Source organism: Triplophysa dalaica, chromosome 21 (genome assembly GCF_015846415.1).
Source record: "Triplophysa dalaica isolate WHDGS20190420 chromosome 21, ASM1584641v1, whole genome shotgun sequence".
NCBI lineage: Eukaryota > Metazoa > Chordata > Actinopteri > Cypriniformes > Nemacheilidae > Triplophysa > Triplophysa dalaica.
This window is the reverse complement of record NC_079562.1, coordinates 5,726,026-5,748,010: the sequence shown is the minus strand read 5'-3', so window position 1 is coordinate 5,748,010 and position 21,985 is coordinate 5,726,026. Positions and strand designations below refer to the sequence as shown.

The window sequence follows — 21,985 nt, the reverse complement described above, 5'->3', positions numbered from 1 at the left end:
CTATTCCATAGAAGAATCATAAACAGGTTTTAAACAACATGAGGGTTACAAACTTTTTTTTCGGAACTTTAAAAAACCCCAAATGCATTCATATTTTATGTACCACTTTAATCTCTAGATATCTGCATCACCCACAGTGACTGAAAACCCATATCAGCCGACCACAACTAAGCAATCTTACGGTATGTGACTACTGATTTACGGCTTTTTATACACGATCAGCGTTGAGCCAAAAAAAGGACAGTATGCGTCCACGTTCAGTCGATAGCAGGCATATTAGTTTGCCATTCTTAGCAGATCAGTCAAGATAAAAACACACAATCAGCAAGACCAGCACACATCAATACATTTAAGACAAGAGTTGCTTAAATGCTTACACTTCAAATATCACTTAGTGCCATCGCCGGGGACTCTGTGGAGGGCAAAACTCTAGAGGCTAAAAATACATGCCTGGCATCAGTCTCTGATAACAGCAGGGTCACAAAACCGACCCTTTGAATCCCTGTCTATCTGACGATGCTGTCCTGTCTCACTGCGGCCCAAGAGAAAATCATTAAGGCCTACTGGACGCTTGACAGCCGAGTCCCAAATGACTACCTCGAAAAGTTTGCTGTCATTAATTATCAAAGAACACCCTCCATCAGCAACAAACACACAAAACTGCATGCCTGCAGATATAAGGGTCAATGACAACTACAAGTTGGTTTCAAGCTGTTTTTGACAAGAAATGTGTTTGAAGTTGTGTAACCATAACGTAAAAATGACTTTAAAACTTTTCATTTTTTTTTAACCCAAAGTAACTTCAAGGTACACATTTCAGCATCGTCCCTGCCTGGGGATCAAACCTGTAACTTGCAATGCTAATCCAATGCTGAGCAACAAGAAAAGAATTTGTTTGATCTAAATAAAAAGTGCTTTTCGTAATTATGTATACCACACTCAATACATTTACGTGCATATTTAAATAACTGCACATAAAGACATCAGAGGGAGAGAGAGAGCTTTGCTGCCGACTCTGGACCCAAAATGGTTGCTGAAGGACATCCTTCACTCCAGTTTCATGCCAAATGAGCTGAAGTAGATGTGACGAAGAGAGATAAGACAGAAGAACAGACATACGACCTTCAGACAACAAGGACACGGCATGGCTCTGAAATAGAAACAGACAGCATGCCAAACACTGCGTCCTTACCGGAACGGGTGACTCTAATATTCTATCACACCTCTTAGCTGAACTGGACTACGCGGAACAATGAGTAACAAAACATTATCAGGCCTTTCCAAAATAAATAGCCACTGCTGCAAACACATCCACACCAACAACATTATAGAATGAGGAACCATTGGGCGAATATTATTAAAACACTGACCAAAACATGTTAAATTCCTACAATACAAAAACGTCTCATTCTCATTACTATAATGCAAATGATGCATTATAAATAAATAAGGTTGCATTACACGTTTTATAAATATTTAAGCATTCAAGAACAAGACTCCGGAAGTACAAGCCGGACGTGTTCTTGACAGGTTTCAAAAAATTCTCTCTAATATTGGATATATTCACTCACGTCCCATGGCTACATTTCAATAAAGTGCTTTGATGTTTGTGTTTTGTTAAACCCTTTAAGCAAACCTCTGCACAAAGACAAAAAATGATGTTGGTAACGGATCCAAAAACAGCTTTTGAAGCGTGCTTCCGTTTCCCCAACCAACTCCTCTAGGGAGTTACACTCCGATCACAAATCAGACAAGAGTTAAGAATTTCCTACAACATCCTTGGGCACACCTCACATGTATAAAGGCTTGACACACACACACCCAATTCAGCTATATTGTACAAGGAAATCACTACTCATGCACATGTTTGGTTAGTTTAAAAATATGTGCATTACAAAACCTTTTTGTAGACAATAATGGTTAAATAAAATGATCGATTAGTCTTGTAAGAATGCCATTAACACTAAATGAACAATTATTTAAAACGTCCTCCTTACAAGATGCTCAAACACACGCACACACACATAGCCCTGGTACCTTTCTGCGGGCCGCGAAGCGAAAGATCCGACGGGAAAGAGGTGAGACGGGTAAAAACAAGCCCCTGTATTTAAACTTCAGGAGCAGGGAAGAAAATAAAATGAAACGAGAGCAAGTGAGGATGATGGATGGTTGCTTGGGGAAATGGGTAATACAGTGAGATGAAATAGGGGGAACTATGGCCTTAGAAAAACATTACTTTTCAATTCCCTGCTGGACTGAGAAAGAAACAGTGTGATTTTACAAATTACTCCTAAGTAAAGGCAGCCCTGTGTCACCCAGCACAACAAGAAGAGATTTCAGCATATAAACCTAAGACTCTATAGACTGTAATGCTGAACGAATGCCCTTACAATAACTATTAAAGGCTAATAATGTTAACCAATTAAAACCTCAAACACATTCGTAATATTTCCTACTGCAGAGGAGGTCTTCCTTGCCCACCCTCAAATTAAATTAAAGGGACAGCGCACACTAAAATGAAAATAATTATATCCTTTATTAACCCAAACTTGTATGACGGTAACCAAACAATTGGACCCCACTGACTTCCAAAAAACACTGAGACAATATCTTTTGTGCTACACAGAAGAGTCATTTACAGGGTTTGAACAAACATGAGGGTCAATAAATTTTTATTTTAGAGTGAATTATTTCTGTAATGGTGCTTATTTTATATTGAACTAAAGTAAATACGTACATTTAGTAAGCATGTTTGTCTGTGCGTTTTGTTGATTCATTAAAAAATATGAATCATAAATGTATTAATCTTTTGGTTCGATTCATTAAAAACAATCAGTTTACTTTTGTCATGAATGAAACTACAGTAATCTCACTGTATCCGAGTTTAATCTGGAGTTAATCTGCAGTACATCTTCCATCATTATCATTTAATACAAACTACAGCCTTGAGTATTTTTACCAGTGCACTCGCAGGAAACCCTGAACTGTTTCTGAACTCATGGGACTCGTCACACTGATTTAGCTGCTTGTGAGACTGAGAGACTTCAGTTACCTCACTGAAGCAGCAGTTCTGTCAGCGACAGCTTTCTGAGCTCAGTTTGTGAATAATAGTCCCGAAGGAGTCGTCATGTGATAGCTATGATAACTGTGATAACAATGAGAATCACACAGGGAGATATATTGTACCTCAGGCTCTGGGTCGTCATCATCCAGGTCTGTGTAGGATGAGTGATCAGGGTTATTTGCTTTATCCAAGAGCTCTATGGCCAGGATACGACTCAGCGGTTGAGACACAAAGGGATGCTGGGTAGAGATGGTTGATTTGGTAATGTGAGACATTAAATGCTGGTTTATTGAACATATCTTGTGTTTCATCTGAAAAGAAGCTGCTCTGCAATTCAAATTTCCATTTGAGGGATAGTTTACCCCAAAATGAAAATTCTGTTATCATTTACAAACCCTCATGTAATTTCAAACCTTTATGACTTTCTTCTTCAGAACACAACAAGAAGATATTTTAAAGAATGTTGAAGACATTATACCGTCCCCATTGACTTGCATTGTTTTTGTGTCCATACAGTGAGTGGGGATCAATGATTTTTATTTATCAACATTCTTGAAATTCTCTTCTTTTGTGTTTGGCAGTCTTACAGGTTTAAAATAACATCAGGGCGAGTAAATCATGAGAGAATTTTCATTTTGGGGTGAACTATCCCTAAAGGTAAAATGTATAATTTCTGGACCATTAGCGACAGGAACGGAGTTGCAAACGTAATAACAAAAAGGAGAATGAAGAAATAAAAAAAATTACCTGCAATAACTTGTCAGCTGGCAGCCTTTTCTTCGGATTTTTCGTCAACGCCAATTTCACAAAGTTGTGGAAATTATTGGTCCTTGAGAACACAGAGAAGGATGTCCATAAATCACACACAAACCGAGAATTATGACCGCGAGGTTGTGCGGTTTGTTAGCTCTGAATGTAATTAAGCTAATTTGATTTAACAGAGCTGCAAGGTAACGGAGACGAAAGCGTTCAGAGGACGACCTCACCAGATTTATGATCAGTCGAGATAAAAGAATCTGAAGTCCAACCTTATCAAAATTCATATCATAAGGAACTGTTTTGGGCCAATGGGTGTGTTTGGGCCCAATTTCACTTGTGATTATTGGAATTACAACAAGTGAAAAAATGTGGAAACTCAGAAATCCCTTTTGGTTTCACGGATTTTACAAACCCAGATAACCTTATAATTAAAAGCTTGACATATTTAATTATCACATACCATTTCACTTTATCTTTTAATTTGGGAGGCTGAAAGTTGCTTTTAGTCATCAGAAACAAAGCCCTGTATCGAGAGAGAGAGAGAGAGAGAGAGATAACAAAAATAAAAGCGATGTCACTGGCGGAACATTACATTGACAGAAAATGTGTGTACATTAAATTAGTTCAACTCATCAAAACATTTCAGACATATTCTGCGATGTCAGAATGAGAAATTGGCAATCGAAAAAGACATTAAACACTGGTTTGGAAATGATCCATATTGCTGTTTAAACTCCGACCTCATGGGATGAAGGTCGAACATGGGAGGCTGCAGCTCAGCCAGTTCGATGGCAGTGATGCCCACAGCCCAGATGTCACACAGGTGGTTATAGCCTCCTTTCCTCTCCACGGCGGCCACCTCTGGGGCCATCCTGTTGGCACGGGTCACAGACATCATCACTCAAAATATTCAAAATCACATCCTGACTGAGGGTTATTTGAGATGGAAAACTAGTTCAAAGTGCACGTGCATGAAATGGATTTTAAACAAAAAATTATGAACATTTAGAAGTAATAGCGACCTTATTTGGGTAATTGGACATATATCTTAATGTAAAGTTTTACTAAAATATTTGTGCTAATGTAAATTTTGGTTACTGGTAATGTCTACAAACACTAACAGTTACTTTGTCACTGTCTGAGAGAAAGCTAGTAGCTACGAAAATTCAACTTTAGAAGAGATTAAAAAGAAATACTGCATTTTTTTCAATAAGTAAACACATTCCATATTTTTGATTGGTTAAAAATTAATAAAACCCAAAGATAGTCATGAAGGGTGAGCGATAGTAATGATTTATTTTAAAAAATCATGACAAGTTTACGAGGTTTCAGTCAGACAGCGATGTGTTAACATTAGTTAACATTACATAGTGTACGTTAACCTTAATACATAATAATTTAAATAAAATGTTCTCACAGTCCCTTAACTTCTTGAAATGTCATGTCAACTACCCATTTTAATATAGATATTTGATTTAAAACATCAGTAAAAGAAGAAGCTGTTTACCAATAAGGTGTTCCAATGAAGGACTTTCTTTTTGCCAGTGTTGCTGTGATTTGTGCAGATACACCAAAATCAGCTGCAGAGAGAGAGAGAGCAAACAAATGTTTTCTATATACAATCCTACACAACACTTATTAAAGCTGTAATGCCACAGCAGATGTAAAAACATGATGTGCCACTTAGTTAGCAACACAACACTATTAACACAACCATTCGGCACGTACGCTCGTAATGACTTGATCTGATTTTTAACACATTGAATCACAGCATAAAAATTCAAAACTTGTCAAGAACTTCATCTTCTCCTGTAAAATCCCAGAATGAAAGCGGTCTTACCTAGCTTCACGTAACCGTTGTCCGTAAATAAAATATTAGCCCCCTGTTTCAAATAAAAGACAACATATGAAAGGAAACTATAATAAAAGAAAAACAATACATCTGCTATTATGAGACATTGCTGGATGTGCTGGTAGTTTCTGAGGTTTAAAAATGGACTCGACTGGCTTCAGCGTTTCATCTTTGTTTTCTACCAAATCGCTCTCTTTTAACAACTGCTTTCATCTGTGATCAGAGATCTGAAAGAGACTTCTGAATCATACTAATTACATCTCACTTTTTCGAGGTAACACATTTTCTCTAGCTCTACCAGCATCTGCAAGTGAGCTTGGCCAAATTACATTTAAAAAACATCAAGGCTTTTCATTTAAAAGTATTTTTCATAAACACATACGGCCAGATGTCTTCAAGATCACAAAGAAATGTTTTTAAAAGCCTTTTAGTCTTCTTTTAAGTACGTTTTTAAGTATGAGCCGACACAAAAACACAAGTAAAACTACAAGTTTTTAAGTATGAGCCGACACAAAAACACAAGTAAAACTACAAGTAATTACAATCAATAAATGTATGGCATTATAGGAGCTTTCCTTTGTGAGGTCAAACTATTGCTGAAAACTTTCCCTGTTTACAGGGGCTGACAGACATTCCAGGAGGCGGGATTTAGTGCTTTATTGAAATCTTTTATTTTTGCCATTTTAGTAAAATATCAACAATAATACTGCCTGCATGTTAAATCACTCAAAAAGAGTATTTAGACACAAAAAGTTGGAATCAAAATACACACATATTGTACCTTTATGTCTCGATGCATCTTTCCTTTGTTATGTAGATAATATAAACCCTGAAATATAAGCCAAAATACATTTATTAGACAAAATCCACATCTCGATCGTCTCTATGTACCTCAAAGAAGGCAAATCATATGACGTATCTGTCAACATATCAACATTAAAAATTCAAAAGCAGCTTTCATAGTCACAGTGGACTGCCGCGCTTTGTCAAAACAAAGTCCAGTAAATGGACTCACCTGCAGGGTTTCTCTTGTTACATACGCTATCTGTGATTCGGTCAGTGGCCCGGTAACTGTGGAGACATATTTATTGCACATTAGCATTAATCAAACATATTAAAAAATATCGATGAATATCCTAATGGCATTTAAGCTCTTGGCGTTTCAGCTTCAATACAAATACATCCATGTCTTCAACATAAAATATCTGAACAATTTAAAATGTTAAAAGGCCAGATCTTGTTCAAAAGTGTCACAATCATACCAAAAGAAAAAAGGAACCATTTCTTTATGGTTTAAGGCAAACGAACAAACATGACACTAATCGTCCTGGTGCCGCATCAGAATGAAAGCTGAAACAAAAGCACAGCGACAAGACTATCAAGGAAACCATGAACAATGTTGAGCAGTTGCATTGTTCCTTGCTTGCCTGACACTCTTACGTTTCCAACTCCGTATTCATGGACAATACAGAGCTAACTTATCTCTTCAAAACAGACAACTGATGAGAATAGCACGCTGTGTATCTTCCACAAAGAAAAGTCAAAAGGCGCCTGAGAGGGTTTGAGAAGCTCATCTGTCAGTTCTCCGAGCTGTTTTAAGATCTGCATATCAGCGTAACTGTGGGAGAATTTGAAAGGTTGTAAGCCTGTGACGCTGCAGCAGAGAACTTAATCTTTTCAAAGCCAATCCAGACATATATTGCCGGTTAAAATGTCAGAACAACAAGAAATGTGATTGAGGGGGATTGAATACTTAAAGGTCCGGTGTCAAATTTTTTGGAGGATCTATTAGCAGAAATGCACGTTAATATGCATAACTACAGTATGTGTATAAAGACCTTATATAATAATGCGTTATGTTTTTATTACCTTAAAATGAGCTATTTCAATCTACATACACTTCGGGTCCCTTTACATAGAATTCTGCATGTTGTTTCTACAGTAGCCCAAAAGGGACAAACTGCTCTAAAGAGGTTTTTTGTAAATATGTTATCTCCTTCGGCAAAAAAGGGAAAACTTGATGACATCTTAGCCCTGTGTCAGCCTCCGTAGAGTTTCCAAAGGGACAGGTGGGTGTGAGCCTTTGCTAGCAATTCGCAACCTCACCGCTAGATGCTGCTAAATTTCATACACTTGACCTTTAAGGGCCCACGGTAAGAAAAGGGTGTTTCATTATATATTCACTTGAATTATATATATCAATCACTGTACATTTTATTTTAAAGATAAAAAGTAGCACCAAAGCAAACCAAATAGCTTTTTCACATATAAAAAAATGCAATGATGCTATTTATAGCTTTATCTACTGTATATAAAAGGGTCAATTACCATCCAACATATACAGTATAGAGGAATTGACCCATTCATCAGAAAAGTGCTTTGTGGTCACTATTTTACCTCACACTCCTTGATCATTGATAAGTTTAGAGAGTTATTTAAAGACAATCAGAACTTGCTTTACATCTCTCTCTCTCTCTGTCATATGTGGGCGAAACGACAGCGGTCGACCTCAGCTCTAATCAGGCCCATGACCCTGCAGAATGTTCGCGTGGCAACAGGGGGTTGATAACACGGGACATTGGCCTGGGCACTAAGCTAACATCTTAGCACCCTAACACCATCTAACAGGCAAGCACCCCCTCCCAAGCTCAGCCCCCGCACTCCCACTGCGAGCAGAGGCGTTGAGAGAGAAGCCGCAGAACTACTGACAGCTGCCGTGAAAATGAGCTCTAATGATGTGACAGGGCCACTCTGCTGAGCTCTGCTATATTTATCTCCTGGGAATATACATACCGATCATTTCCAAAAGCGTGAGAAAAGATTTATATATTTACGCCATCTGTCAGAAATCAAATTGTTAATTGGAGAAGAAAGTCAATAAATTTTCAAACTGTTCAAAAAATGTATTGTAGAAAAGAAAATCTTGAAGTTGATCTCAATTGAAATTGCTTGATAAGTGCAGCTTTCCTCCCTACATGTATTTCCTGTTAGAACAGGAAGTAGGAGTTAAATGAAGAATGACAGGATCATCACAGTCAATAACAATAACACACTTGAACACAGTTACCTCTCATAAAATATATCTATTAATTGCAACTTTCTTTTCAGTTTACAGGTTGTAAAATAAAGGATTGCACTGGATTTTATGGACGACATTTCAATATTATACATGTTGCCGAAAACTCTATCTAAAACTACACACAGTGCATTCAAGTCTAACGTTTCACCAGATTGGGTTTCCAGGGGTCTAAACCCATGACCTTGGCATTGCTATGTCACATTAAGCTACATGAATTCAAAGCTTTCATAATGTCTTTAAGACGGTTTCTGTTCCACTGACAGCTAAGTGTACTTGAGCTTGAGTTAGGATTACGGTTGATTGTTTACCTTGATATAGTGTATCTTACCGTGATATATATCTTGCAGCGAACCTCCCCCACAGTATTCCATACATATCCATAATTTATCCCTCCTGAAAAGCCAGAGAAAGAAAAACACCAACAAATTATATTTCAATCGATGGATCTTGAAATAGTTCCCTTGCAGCCCCACAGGGAGACTGAGAGGATGCACACTTTTCTGGGTCATGACACAGCAACCAAGAGACACATTAATACCTCACAAGCAACCTGCTTTTATCAAAAACACCCTTCTCTGTTTCTACAAGGTGTCATGCACTAATGTCTAGACCATTGTTTGGTTCATTGTCTAACAGAGACCAAACCTACAGTTAGGAAGAAAACTACAGAACAAAATTCTTTGCTCGGAAGGAACTCAAGCAGGAGTGTTTTAAAGTTCACTTTAACACGTTTGTCAAGCTATAAATATTAAAGTGTTTGTTAAAATCCGGCATATACCGTTAATCACAAAAAATGTATGTACTTTAGTAGAAATCAGGATATAACAAGTTTATTCAACCAAAGAAATATTAAAAACAGACGCATCCCACAGTTTGGTAAAACAGACAAAACGATAACCATAATAATAACTATACAATAATGATAATAACATTGAGAAAAGGGTTGGGAATGGAAAATCAACTTCAATTCTGGAATCGAAATCGAAAGGTTAGGAATCGGATACTTGATGTAAAATTTAAATGTAAATTCCTTTTATCAATTTCTGTGTGCATTGTTTCCGAAATGTGCATGTGTTAACTTGTGATCTGTTGATATTTCAATAAAAGCCCTTATTAACAAATAAAAACTTAACCAAATTTACTATAGTAATTGCAGTTTAACAATGATATTTGTAGTTAAGCTATGGTAATACAAATTCCAATAAATCCAGAAAAAAGATTAGGAACTGATAAGCAGAATGGAAATCGGAATCAGACACCTGAACAATATTGTTGAGATAAGTTTCAGCCAATCAAAATCTATTTGCTTTTAAAGAGCTAATGCATTTAAAAATTAAAACAGCGCATGAGTTTTGAATAAACATAACATTATCACCTGTCGATGTGGATGCTAATAGTAATCGCTATAGCTATTCACATACAACACTTCACGTCTGATTCGGACAGTATAAATAAAAATCCTTTGTTTTCCCCACGATAAAACGAGATCTACCGCCTTGAGTTTGAGGTGAGGTCTAAACTCGGCTGTGCGGCACAGGTTGTACAATTAGCAGGAACAGAGGCGCTTAATCACCATGACTCTTCCTGCAGTGCAGCTGAGAGACTCAACCAACAGAGCGCAGTGTCAACTCAACAGCCTCACACAGGAATAGGAATTGACAGAGGAGAGGAGACACAGAGAGGTCAATCGAAGGAGAGAGAGAACTGTAAACGTGTGGTCAGGAGAGTGGTTAATACTATACCTTAAGTAACTACCGAAATAGGCCACAATGTTGGAGTGCTTGCAGTCTTTCATCATGATTATTTCCTGTTGAACCACTGCAAAGTCCTCGCCTGTCCAGGGAACAGAGACAGAGAGAAGAGGGCAAGGTGAGTGTGTAAACATGGTAGAGAGAGTCCCGGAGGACACCAAAAGACAGGTGGGTTGTGCCAATGTTGTGTCAGTTAAGGATGTATTTTAGAAAGATTATAGAGGTCAGCAAGGAATCTTGGGAGTTGGAAAATCGTTATGGATAATCTGTTGGGTACGGTTAGGAACAGGGTGAATTCAGGTATGTTAAGGTTAAAGTTCATTTAAAAATGAAAATTCTGTTATCATTTGCCTCTTGTCATTTCAAACTTCTATGACTTTCTTTCTTCGGCAGAACACAAAAGAAGACAATTGAAAGAACGTTGGTAACCGAACAACAGCAGAACCCACTGACTTGCTTTGGCTTCGTGTGCATATCTGACCCTTGTATAGTTTTGTACATGAATGAACCCAGCAATATAACACAAAACAAAAAGCGGATTACAATCTATTTAATAAATATTACATTTTGAGCTTAACTACCATTTGAAGCCATAGACAGCCCCTATGATAGCTCTATGTAAATTGGTATCAATACCTCATCTAAAATATACATCAAAGGATCACTGGATGCTCGTGTTGATCGTGCTGGCCCATATGTACATACAGTACAGCCTATACAGTACTGAGCTTGTTAACATTCAGAGAGCATCAAACCCCTGATGAATCTGTGTGGCTTCCCCTAGACTGCTGATGAAGAGATCATCCCCTCCTTTCTCCTCTTAAAGGGATAGTCGACACAAAAAATTACTCGCCCTCAAAGTGTTCCGAACCTTTGATCTGTTAACACATTTTAAAGAATGTGCGAAACCAAACAATTTTGGTTGACTACCATGGTGTTTTTTTCCTACTGTGGTAGTCTCAGAACTGTTTGATTTCAAACATTCTTCCAAATATCTCTCTTAGTTTTTAAACAATACAAAGAAATGAATAAAGCTTTGAAACAACTTATTTTAAGTTTTTCAAATGGGTTGAGACAAAACATGTTGACTACCGACTGGATTTAAGATTAATGCGATACGTTTTATGTAGTCAAGTGTCAAGTACTGTTGTAAGAAGTGTATGACAGTTAAAATAAGCGATTTCATTCTTCTATGCTATTCAAAAGTACCCACACACAGGCACATTATGAATGGAAACTGTTCACCAAGAAATAGGACTAACACTACCTCAACCTGGTGATAAAATCACAGTTATGTATGAGAGGGAAGTAACTGGCAGTATTTAGTTTGGGTCATGTTACCTCATCTTATTTAAAAGCCACAAGTTATAGAGCAAAGGCCTATTCCAAAGCTCACATCAGTGAAAGACATGTATCGGTTGTTTTACATGAAACGAAGAGGCTGACAAACAAAGACAGAAATGGAACATATGAAATGCTGGATTGAGCGCTGTGATGTCAGGGGTGATGGGTGAAGAAGGCGATCTCCCATAATGCTTGTGTGGGGGCTTCTGCCTCGACTCTATCCGAGGCGTTCTTGATCTCTGCCTTTGCTTTATAAATGTGTGTGCGAGCAGAGAGGGAGAGGAAAAGAAGGAGAGACAGATTATGAGAGATGGAGGAGAGGCGGAGAGAACAAAGTCACTTTGTTGTGACTGCTTGCTTAATGATGGAAGCTGCAGGCTCATTAAAAGTGTTTTTTTTCTCTCTCTCCCACTGACACCGGCAACATACTCAAATCCCTTCAACTCCCACATAGAAGAAAAGAGATAAATATTGCCTAACTATAAACCTGCATAATTCACCATTACATTTAATAGACTGAATAGCCCATGCTGGGTGCTGCCTCCAATGATCCCATTAAAAAAAATTAAAGGTTGATTATTAGAGCGCTCAAACCCACCAAGAAATTACCATCATATTATCAGGCTTTTTTCTGATATCATGATAATACAATCGTTTTGAACAATAACAATATGGACTACTTCTGTCAAATCGATTAATTGCGATTAATCGATTCCATATAAATGTTTGTGTTTATATAATATGTGTGGCTGTTTATTTCTATGCATGTTTGTGTTTTTAATATATATAAATATACACGTCACATTCACACAAAGCCATAAATTAAATAACTCAAACATTGTTTTAGGAATCAATCATTTGCGATTAATCGATTTGATAGTACTGTACTGCTATGGACGCTACAATGACAGTAAAAGTTAATAGTATATATATATATATATATATATATACACCACAGAATATGAATGTGGAAATCCAATAGTGAAATTAATTTCAACCATATAGCTATTTTAAATGAATGTCTCAAGTCAGTTTGTTGCTCTGGGAGAGTAACCACATGTAAAGTTCATCCTATTATTAATAGACATATTAATCACATATGTCAATACAAGGACACTCTCACATTTTTAAGTGTGATATGTCTACATATAATACTTTCTAGAGCCACTATTTCAAGTATTAACAAATCATTTAGTACAAGTACTTTTTCGCAAGCATAAACTGGGCAGTAGGCTACAAAAAATAAAGCAATTCGCATGCTGGGTGATCGTGAAGCAGAATTAATCTGGTTGTATGTTTAGGAACATTTTCATTCCAAACCCCTGGAACGCTAGCATGTGAAGAAAGGCTCTTGAAGTTTTGCATAATGCCCTCGAAGTGTAGTTCTGTGCAAAAGACGTTCGCTCCCCGAGGGAAACGTGAAGTGGCAGCAGAAGGGGTCAGGTGACATGCACTTCCTGCCGGGCCGAGCGATCCGGTGAGCACTCCTCCGAGACAGTGACATTTCCCTCGGCATATGGAGCAGTATGCTGTGAGAGTTGGCTGAGGATACGGACTCTTGCATGCTTCAGGGGAAACTAAAGCAGCTAGCTTGCGATTAAAAAGCGCAGGCTGGAGGGTTTTATACTTGAGGGATGATACTAATTGAAGCAGTTTAAAGACTGCATTAGGCTTTCAGCAATTGGCTTTAAAGCAAAAATAGTCTTTCAAGCAGTGGCCAGTCAGTTTGGCTGCGTTTCAACAATTACATTAGGTATGTTTCACCAGACAAAATAATAGCTGAATTTACACAAGTTTAAAGTTGACATACTATTCAGTTTTAAAGAGGTCGTATGACAAGGCTAAAACAAATATTATCGTTTATTTTGATGTAATGCAACGTGTATACACGATTTAAGGATAAAAAACGCTGTACTTTTCACATACCGTGCATGTTTGTATCTCCTCTTTGCCCCACCTCCCTGAAACACGGAGATTTCTTATAAAGCTCTGAAAAGCGAGGTGTGCTTTGATTGGCCAGTTAACCAGATTTTAGCGATTGGTCGAATACTGCAAGCGTGTGAAGGAACTGTAACGCCTCTTACCATATTTGGAACATCAGGTTCCAATAAAATTGTACTGACAGGTACGCACACCTTACTTGCGTATTCATTTGGGCGGTCTTAGTCAAATCAAACCACCAACTGACGTAGATTTGTGGGGATGTGGTTACACGAGGCAGGTCTGGGTGAGCATTCGCTTTTAGATAGAATGCATATTTTGTTCCGACACTTTATTTTTTAGCACATTTTACGTGTCTAATACATGCATGGGCAACCTATAACACACCAAAGACACAGAAAAACACGTATTCACGCCACATGACCCCTTTAATATAGTGTTAGATCGCTAAACTTCAAATATTGACAATGCATTGCACACATAAATATAACAACATCACTGAAACAACACTGTGGAGAACTTAATTGTGGAAAGCATGCTAGGAATCCAAAAAACTTGGACAGCTTTACTTGCCCAGTACCCCTAACCCAACCCATTCAAAACTATCCCAAAAAAGGCAACAGCCAAATGAATGCTCATTAAAGTGACAATATTATGAAACCAAGAGTATACACTTTTTGGGGGCATTCTCACTTTCTCAGTTAATAATTTAATTCAACAATTTTTTTTTAGCAAGAACTACGTACCATATACAGTATGCATTTACTTCAGTGTGTTTGTGAGTGTCTGTCTTTAGGCAGACAGGGAGAAAGTGTGCATTGATTTCAGAATGGCTAGTTAAGAGTCGCTAGAAAACACTTGGCTCCATTTCTATGTGAGGGAGTGCTGAAGCCCGTCTAGAGGTCTGGTATATCTCCCAACCAAATTCCATTACTGTACATGGACACGAGCGAGCAGAGCTACAGATAACAACTCCTCTTGAGGAGAAACAGTGATTAACATGTTTTACCTAAACAGTGTCACAACCTCTCCAATAGAAAATGATCCAACTAATGATTTGTAACTGAACACACAGAAGTGGGACATGTTTGTGCTCTTGGGCATATTTGTAGGTGCCGGACAGAAACAGAGAGTGTCGGAGACAGCCTCTCAGCTGTCACTCTATTGGACATGCGTGTCAGCGTGCATATGTGTGTGCAGGGCTAACAGTTCCGTGGATGTGACAGAATGCAGTGTAAGTGTTAAAGTGAGAATGTGTGTGCGTTAACACACAATTACATCTTTGGGCGGGGATTTGAAGCGGCCGGGAATGCGAGCGATGGCTGATTGGTGTGATGGACATATTAATAGAAAGCAGCATGCTTTCACATCACCTATTTAACAGCGACCCTGTCCCCATTAGCACTTATGTCCCCAAATAGTGGGCGTGATTTTGACACCATTTTTCATTCCTTATTAAAACATGCTCGGCTTTGATGTTGGTATATGACGATGAAAGAGATTTAAAGTTGCTTATTTAGGACACAGAAATAAAACATTACATTGAACAAACAGTTTAACAAAAATGCCAGTAAAAGACATATCAGGCTGCATCGGTCAAATCACTTGCAGTAATGCTTACAGCCTTTTTAACGGGATAGTTCACCCAAAATAAAAATCTGTCATCATTTTTACAACCTCGTGTTGTTCGAAACACTACACAAAAGAAGATATTTTGAGGAATGTCTTTGTGGTTTGTTGTCCACACAATGGAAGTCAAAGCGGGCAAGTGTTGTTTGGTTACTAACATTTTTTCAAAATATATTGTGTGTGATGTGCAGAAGAAGGAATGTCAGATTTTGCGGGTAAATTATTCCTTCAGCAAAGCAAATACATTGAAATATACTGGTAATAATAAAGACTTACAAACGTAAAATCTCTATTTAATTTCTATGAGTAGAACTGGGTGGAATGACAGTAAATACCATTCCGCTGACTTACATATTTTTCTATTATATGTGGTATGGTAATAAGTAGGTGCGGCTAACTCACACACACCCCTCCTGCATGTTAAACCGAACAAGACGTTGCACATATCAAAAGCGAAACAGTAAGAAGAATAAACACATAAACGTGAGACAGGTTTTTGGTCATATCGCCCATGACTCATCAACGATGAGCTATTCGGGTTCTGTTATTGGTTGATAAAGATAGTTGGCGACATGAAAGGAGGTGATTAAACTTAATAGCTTCCAAATTTATATACAAGTTTCCTATTACTGAACCTCAAGTCTTAACTGCTAACAAGCTAACTAAAATAAATGAATTACCCACGTCTTAAAAAAGCCTTTCTGTTTTGCATATAAATCCTATGAGATCTCTCAGTATTTTAATATTTTTTTCTATTCCCTGTTCTCTGACATTCTAACTTTATACCCACTTTCCCTAATACGGCCTGATACTTTAAATCCGTGTGCATTTCAGTGCATTTATTTTTCTGGTGCTTTGTTGATGGTGAAACAGCCAAAACAGTCTTCATACTGCAGTCACACACATCTATCCAGCACATGCATTAAGCACACCTCTGACTCTGCAGAGACTCAAGGTTCTGGCACTTTCCCACCCATTACAGCTAGTGACATTTCTGAGGGCCGTCGACCTCCGAGCCCATGCATTTTAAATGAACGCCCGCTTGCCCGCAGCGCTTCGCTGCTCCAGCCGGCTAATATCAGTTCCCCCTTCGCTCTTGTGCCTCCTCTCCTCCGCTTCCCTCTACATGCCTCACGGGAAACAGAGCCAAAGACTTAGCATCCAAACGCACACACCTGACGTCCCTTCAAACATCGCCTTGTCTTTTCAATAACAGGTTAGAAGATGAAACGCACAGAAGTTTCAAAACAGCCGTCTACATAGACAGAATTCTAAAGAAAATATACATCATACACGTTAGTGATGTACAACTCACTAGGTTTTGAAGCACAGCCATATGGGCATAACATACAATGTAACTGGGTTTTAGATCTCTAACTCTCATTATAGCCAACAGTTATATATTATAAACAATAACTTCATAGGTCCTTTCACATTATAACGATGACCATAACAATAACTGTAACTATAACTATATTTGCGTCCCCACCACCGGACGATAATTATAACGTTATGTTTATTTTACACTATTTTAAGCCTGCACACTGCAGTGTTCCTAGTTAATAAAATGAATGTTGATGACTTGCTGCTGATGCTTTCGTTTTCATTCCCGAACGTCATTTCTCCAAAAAATGATAGCAAAGGCTGGATGCTCTATCTGAAGGCTGAAGGTGCGCTCGTGTCTAGGATGTGTAGCATATATTTTTCCAGCTTGCTGACTCATAAGCATTACATATATTATATCCCACCGTAATCACACCGCTTTCCGACCACTACAGTCTTTATTTCTGACATAAAACCCCCGTTGCGATGACCAATAGTCAAATCTTATCTTCCAGAAACTGTTTTATCGTTCATCAGCTGGAAAAAATTGTTCTGAAAGCGATCCCAACGATAACGTTCTCTGTATCTTTATCGTTATGCTGTGAACCCTGCTAATCTACTGACTTAATAACGTTTTCTTAAAATGTTATTTTTTATAGTTATCACTAAAGTTATCGTTATAATGTGAACGGCCCTTTAACGTTTGATCAGACAAGCACCAATATTTTTTTTTACGCTGTATTACATACAAATTCACTCATCACATTTACCAACACTGATCAAATAATCTGGTAAAGATAAATCAAAGCAAACAGAGAAATAACATGTTTTCATTTTTATTTCTATATCCAAGGACATCAAAGTTCAAATCTGATGCAGAAATCTGAAACTGTAGATTTTAAGTGTCCACCTTTGCTCGGCAAAGAACCTGACCACTTCCTCCAGTACGCAGCTCAAACTTGTCATCATAAATATGTGAGCAAGGCGAGTTGACGTTAAGAGGAAAGGAAAGGCAAGTTAGTGCTTGCTCATGAGGTCAACCTTTTTTATAGTGTAAGAATAGCCTTTGCTGTTCAGCAGTACACCGACGCAGGTGCACAAACTTACACACATGCATGCCAGTGTACACACAAGCATACGAGCGGACAACTGTGTGTGAGCCTGCGTATCGGCAAACAAACACAGAGATAGGGTTTGAAAACGATACAAAATTGATTCTCTCTGCAGGCCTGTCAAAGTGGCAAATTGCTGCTTTCTGAAGTCCAATTTCACAGATTCATCAATACTGAATGAAATGTATAAAATGCCGTTCCACACAAATGGAAATAAGAACGTTCAGCTGCATTCTGGTCAACACACCATGCTCTCTTTGGATTTTTAAGACCGCAAGCACACGTCCCAAAACGGCCCCACACGCAAACTCTCTCCAGACCCGGTGTTTCACAAACATACTTATTGGGTCATTTTATGATGAACTCCCGTTGATTATGTGAAATTAAAGAGACAGAAAACTCAAAGACATGCCCTGATCCCGTTGGCGCTGGAGAGGGAAGAACCATTGGGATTAAAATGGGTGTGTGCGTGTATGTGTATGTGTGTTTCCTCCCCCTTACACTTTGGGCCAGCTCAGAAACACTAATGGGTTAGAACAGTAAAAACGCCTTCGCAGTCCAATGCGTCGGGAAGACAGGTTGCATGTTAATAAGAATTGCAAATTGATGTCAAAAAAGGAACAAACTAGTTATTTTTCATACTACACATACGGTGCGATTCATCTGCACTTATTAGCTTCTTACATCATCTTTATAGCTTTCCTTTCATTCATAGATCTCATTACAGATCAAGTTCAATAAAGAGATAGCCTTCCTAAAAACCCATTAGTTCTGCACTCTTTGACGATAAAGTCCCTAAATATGGCAATGCACCGATGACTTGTGCACTAAAAAACAAATGGTGCATGCTATGTTTTTGTGCACATTTCCTGCCCGTTCAAGCAAACAGCTTGGACGCAAGCCTGAGCAGGTGTTCTCTAAACACTTGGACTATATCAAGATCCCACATCTGAAACCCAGCTTAACAAATCTCCTGCACACAATGACGCTTATTCCAAACCGGCCATCTAAAAAACCACTCTCACATATACACAAACAAATGCTCAGTTATCTCTACCTGCAGATGAGAAAGCAAAGTACAGGGCTTCCAAAACCCCCCTCGCTCTCTCTCTCTCTCTCTCCCTCTCTCTCTGGAATGAGAGGCATGTGGTAATTAATGAGGCTGAAAGCTGACTAATGCACTCGTTCCATCTGCGTCTACGCATGCGAGTGGTTACAGAATTCTTGGTCAATGTTTAAACCCTGCAGGGGAAAACAAACAGGCCTACGGGTTTAGTGTCATAAAAAACTTTGCATTGCGACATACAAGAATTAACAACAGTAAAAAAGTTTAAATGAATCGGTAGGCACCCTACCAAAAATGATCATACTAACTAGTATGTTTATGATAGTTTTTATATAATAATTGTTACATTAATTGTAAAAATAATAATAGCAGACCTCCTATAAACAACAAGGATGACCATGTCTTAATACACAGTGGCGTGAAAGTTCTGTCTAATACAGACAGTGATTACATGATTGCCAGTCACAAGGTCACTGTACTGTTGGTTCCTAGTAGGCGTTCCTATTGGCTGTATCGGGTGGATTATGTGATTTTCACTGTCTGTACTCCTACTCAAACTTGCCTCATTGCACATTTGTGAGAAGTTGTCCTAAGCTCAAATATGTTGCTCATTTCACCTTAAACTGCCAACTGACTCTACATTTTTGGCCTAACCATCTGAAACAACCAACCAGACAGTAGTTGCTTGATTTGTATGCGTCTTTGCTTGGTAAAAATATCTAGTAAAATAAAACTAGTAAAGCTGTCATTTTCTTAAGATAAACTGTATCACTGTTCAACTCCTCTGGAGACGTGTGGTTTCTGAATTGTTTCCTCTTTTATCTTGAACCAGCTGAAACACTTTGAGGTCTGCTGTTGTTCCTGCCATTACCGCTGGCACAGCAAAACACCCCACAAACAGAATCGCTATAAAATCAAAATGTAATTCGCACTCCACTGGTTTTCTTTAAGCTAGGGAATGTCATTCATCAATCCAGGAGCCGGTTTGTGGATACAACTGGTACATCCTTTACCGTGACACTGATATTCAATACTGTCAAACCGTATCAAACCCCAGATCCCATTTGATGTCTCCTCCTGCGTTTCTATGTGTTTGATATCAAAAGCCTTTCGCCTCGGTACCACTGTCTCAAATCGTGAGAGTTATCCTCGATCAGACCGTGAAATCTCTACTCTGAATCATTTGGCCTTTGGATGGGTCTAAAGCGGTTGGTGTCATTTCTGTATTGATGTACGAATGTACAGTATGTACAAGAGTAAAAAATCCAATGCCAATAGAAAGAACAATAAAATGACGTAATACGGCTTTACCAGAATGAAATTTTGACTAATAGCAAAGGTCCCTCTATGGTTCATTGTTTATTGAGGAAGCAAGTCATTTCACAAGCCCTTTTATATAAAGCAACTTACAGTACACATTACTATAGGGTAGATACATGCAAGTACCCTGGTCAAAGGTATAATCATGAAAATTCAAGGCCACTTTGCAGGGATCAAATCTAAAACCTTTAGTTTACCAATCCAGAGCACAATGCCGCACCACCAGCTATGAACGAATGAATGAATAAAAATCCTAAAACTGTATTGAGAATGAATGTATGATCATATAGTCTTATGACTTAAAGTGGCAGTATACCCAAAATTGACCATCTGTGAACAAAAGAAGATGTTTTGAAGAATGCTGGTAACCTAACAATGGTGGTACACATTGACTGCCAATGTATAGACATTACAAGTGAATGGGTACCGGCGTTGTTTGGTTACCAACATTCTTCAAAATATCTTATTTTGTGTTTTGCAGAAGAAAGAAAGAAAGTCATACGGGTTTCAAATGACTAAAAATATATACTAAAAATACACAGAATTTTCATTTTTGGATTAACTATCCCTTTAATTGGGACTTAAATAGGAAATATGAAGATTCACACCTGGTTCCAGTTTGATGACTTTGATGGCAGCCAGCTCTCCTGTAGTGACATCACGAGCCTGGAAGAGAAGAACATCAAAACATAATCACCACACGATGACCTGGTGTTAATAACTGTGATGTCTGCTGAAAGATTGCAGAGGTGATTATAGCACCGGTTAAGAATTAGCTTGAAAGCCAACACTACCATTTATATTCCAGTGTCCAACAGGGCTTTAATTAAATTCTATATTCATTTGAATAGTACAACAGGGCGACACATCAGCCAGACTGAAAAATAAATTGCTTGGTTTCACAAACACCCGCCCCTCGTCTTCCATTAGTCGGACAGATCCCTTCCCAAGCTCGTGTCAGGCTGAAATGGTTTTCTGCATATTAATATTCATCTTTAAACTGTATTACAAACATTATGTCAGCAAATGAAATTACTTTGAATTTAGGTATTCAGGTATCAACGGCTATTTGTTTTGGCCACAAATTAACATATCAGTTAAAAATTATATATTAGGATGAACTTATCAATGAAATTGAAGCATTGTGTAAATAAAGACGGTTTCATTTTACATTTACATTTAAGCATTTGGCAGACGCTTTTATCCAAAGCGACTTACATTGCTCTATCCTATACATTTTACATAGGTATTTGCAATCCCCTGGGATCGAACCCACAACCTTGCTTTGTTAACGCAATGCTCTTACCACTGAGCTAAAGGAAAGCAAATTTTAACAGCATAAGAAAAATGTGCGCATGCAAACATTCACAAACAACAGAGTGCCTGCCTAAATTATTTCTGATAATAGTCAAAAGAAACTGAGAAGAACCGTTGCTTGTCTCTCCTATATTTTGAATTTAGACTCCGATACCAAGCTCACAGTAGATGTCAATGTACCACACGGTTCGATCGGTTCAAAAAATCTTTATTTAATACAATAATTATACAATAAAATTATTTAATTCATAAGTAGTTATTATTAGACACTAGCCAAACACAAACCGGACGTAAACGATGGATCAGGCGCGCTCGCGACCGATAAAACGGTCTATTGTAGGGAAGCATCGAAATGAAACCCTTGACCGAATACCGAACACGGCTTTTCATATTTCTTCTATTTATTTAGCCAATTTTATAAACTGAAT

The 21,985-nt window shown here is 38.1% G+C and overlaps 1 protein-coding gene across 5 annotated transcripts in view; it reads right to left on the bottom strand.

Moving 5' to 3' along the window:
- The window catches only part of map4k3a (mitogen-activated protein kinase kinase kinase kinase 3a), a 46,313-nt gene that overhangs the window by 16,118 nt on the left and 8,210 nt on the right, over positions 1-21,985 (bottom strand). For all 5 annotated transcript variants that reach the window (XM_056735654.1, XM_056735658.1, XM_056735656.1 and 2 more), the window contains exons 2-12: positions 20,849-20,906; positions 10,497-10,587; positions 9,083-9,147; positions 6,691-6,746; positions 6,457-6,504; positions 5,664-5,706; positions 5,331-5,403; positions 4,564-4,695; positions 4,284-4,346; positions 3,812-3,893; positions 3,187-3,303 (exon numbers count right to left, since the gene is read on the bottom strand). In XM_056735654.1, coding sequence (XP_056591632.1) covers positions 3,187-3,303; positions 3,812-3,893; positions 4,284-4,346; positions 4,564-4,695; positions 5,331-5,403; positions 5,664-5,706; positions 6,457-6,504; positions 6,691-6,746; positions 9,083-9,147; positions 10,497-10,587; positions 20,849-20,906 — 828 coding nt within the window. The remainder of the gene's footprint in view (positions 1-3,186; positions 3,304-3,811; positions 3,894-4,283; positions 4,347-4,563; positions 4,696-5,330; positions 5,404-5,663; positions 5,707-6,456; positions 6,505-6,690; positions 6,747-9,082; positions 9,148-10,496; positions 10,588-20,848; positions 20,907-21,985) is intronic.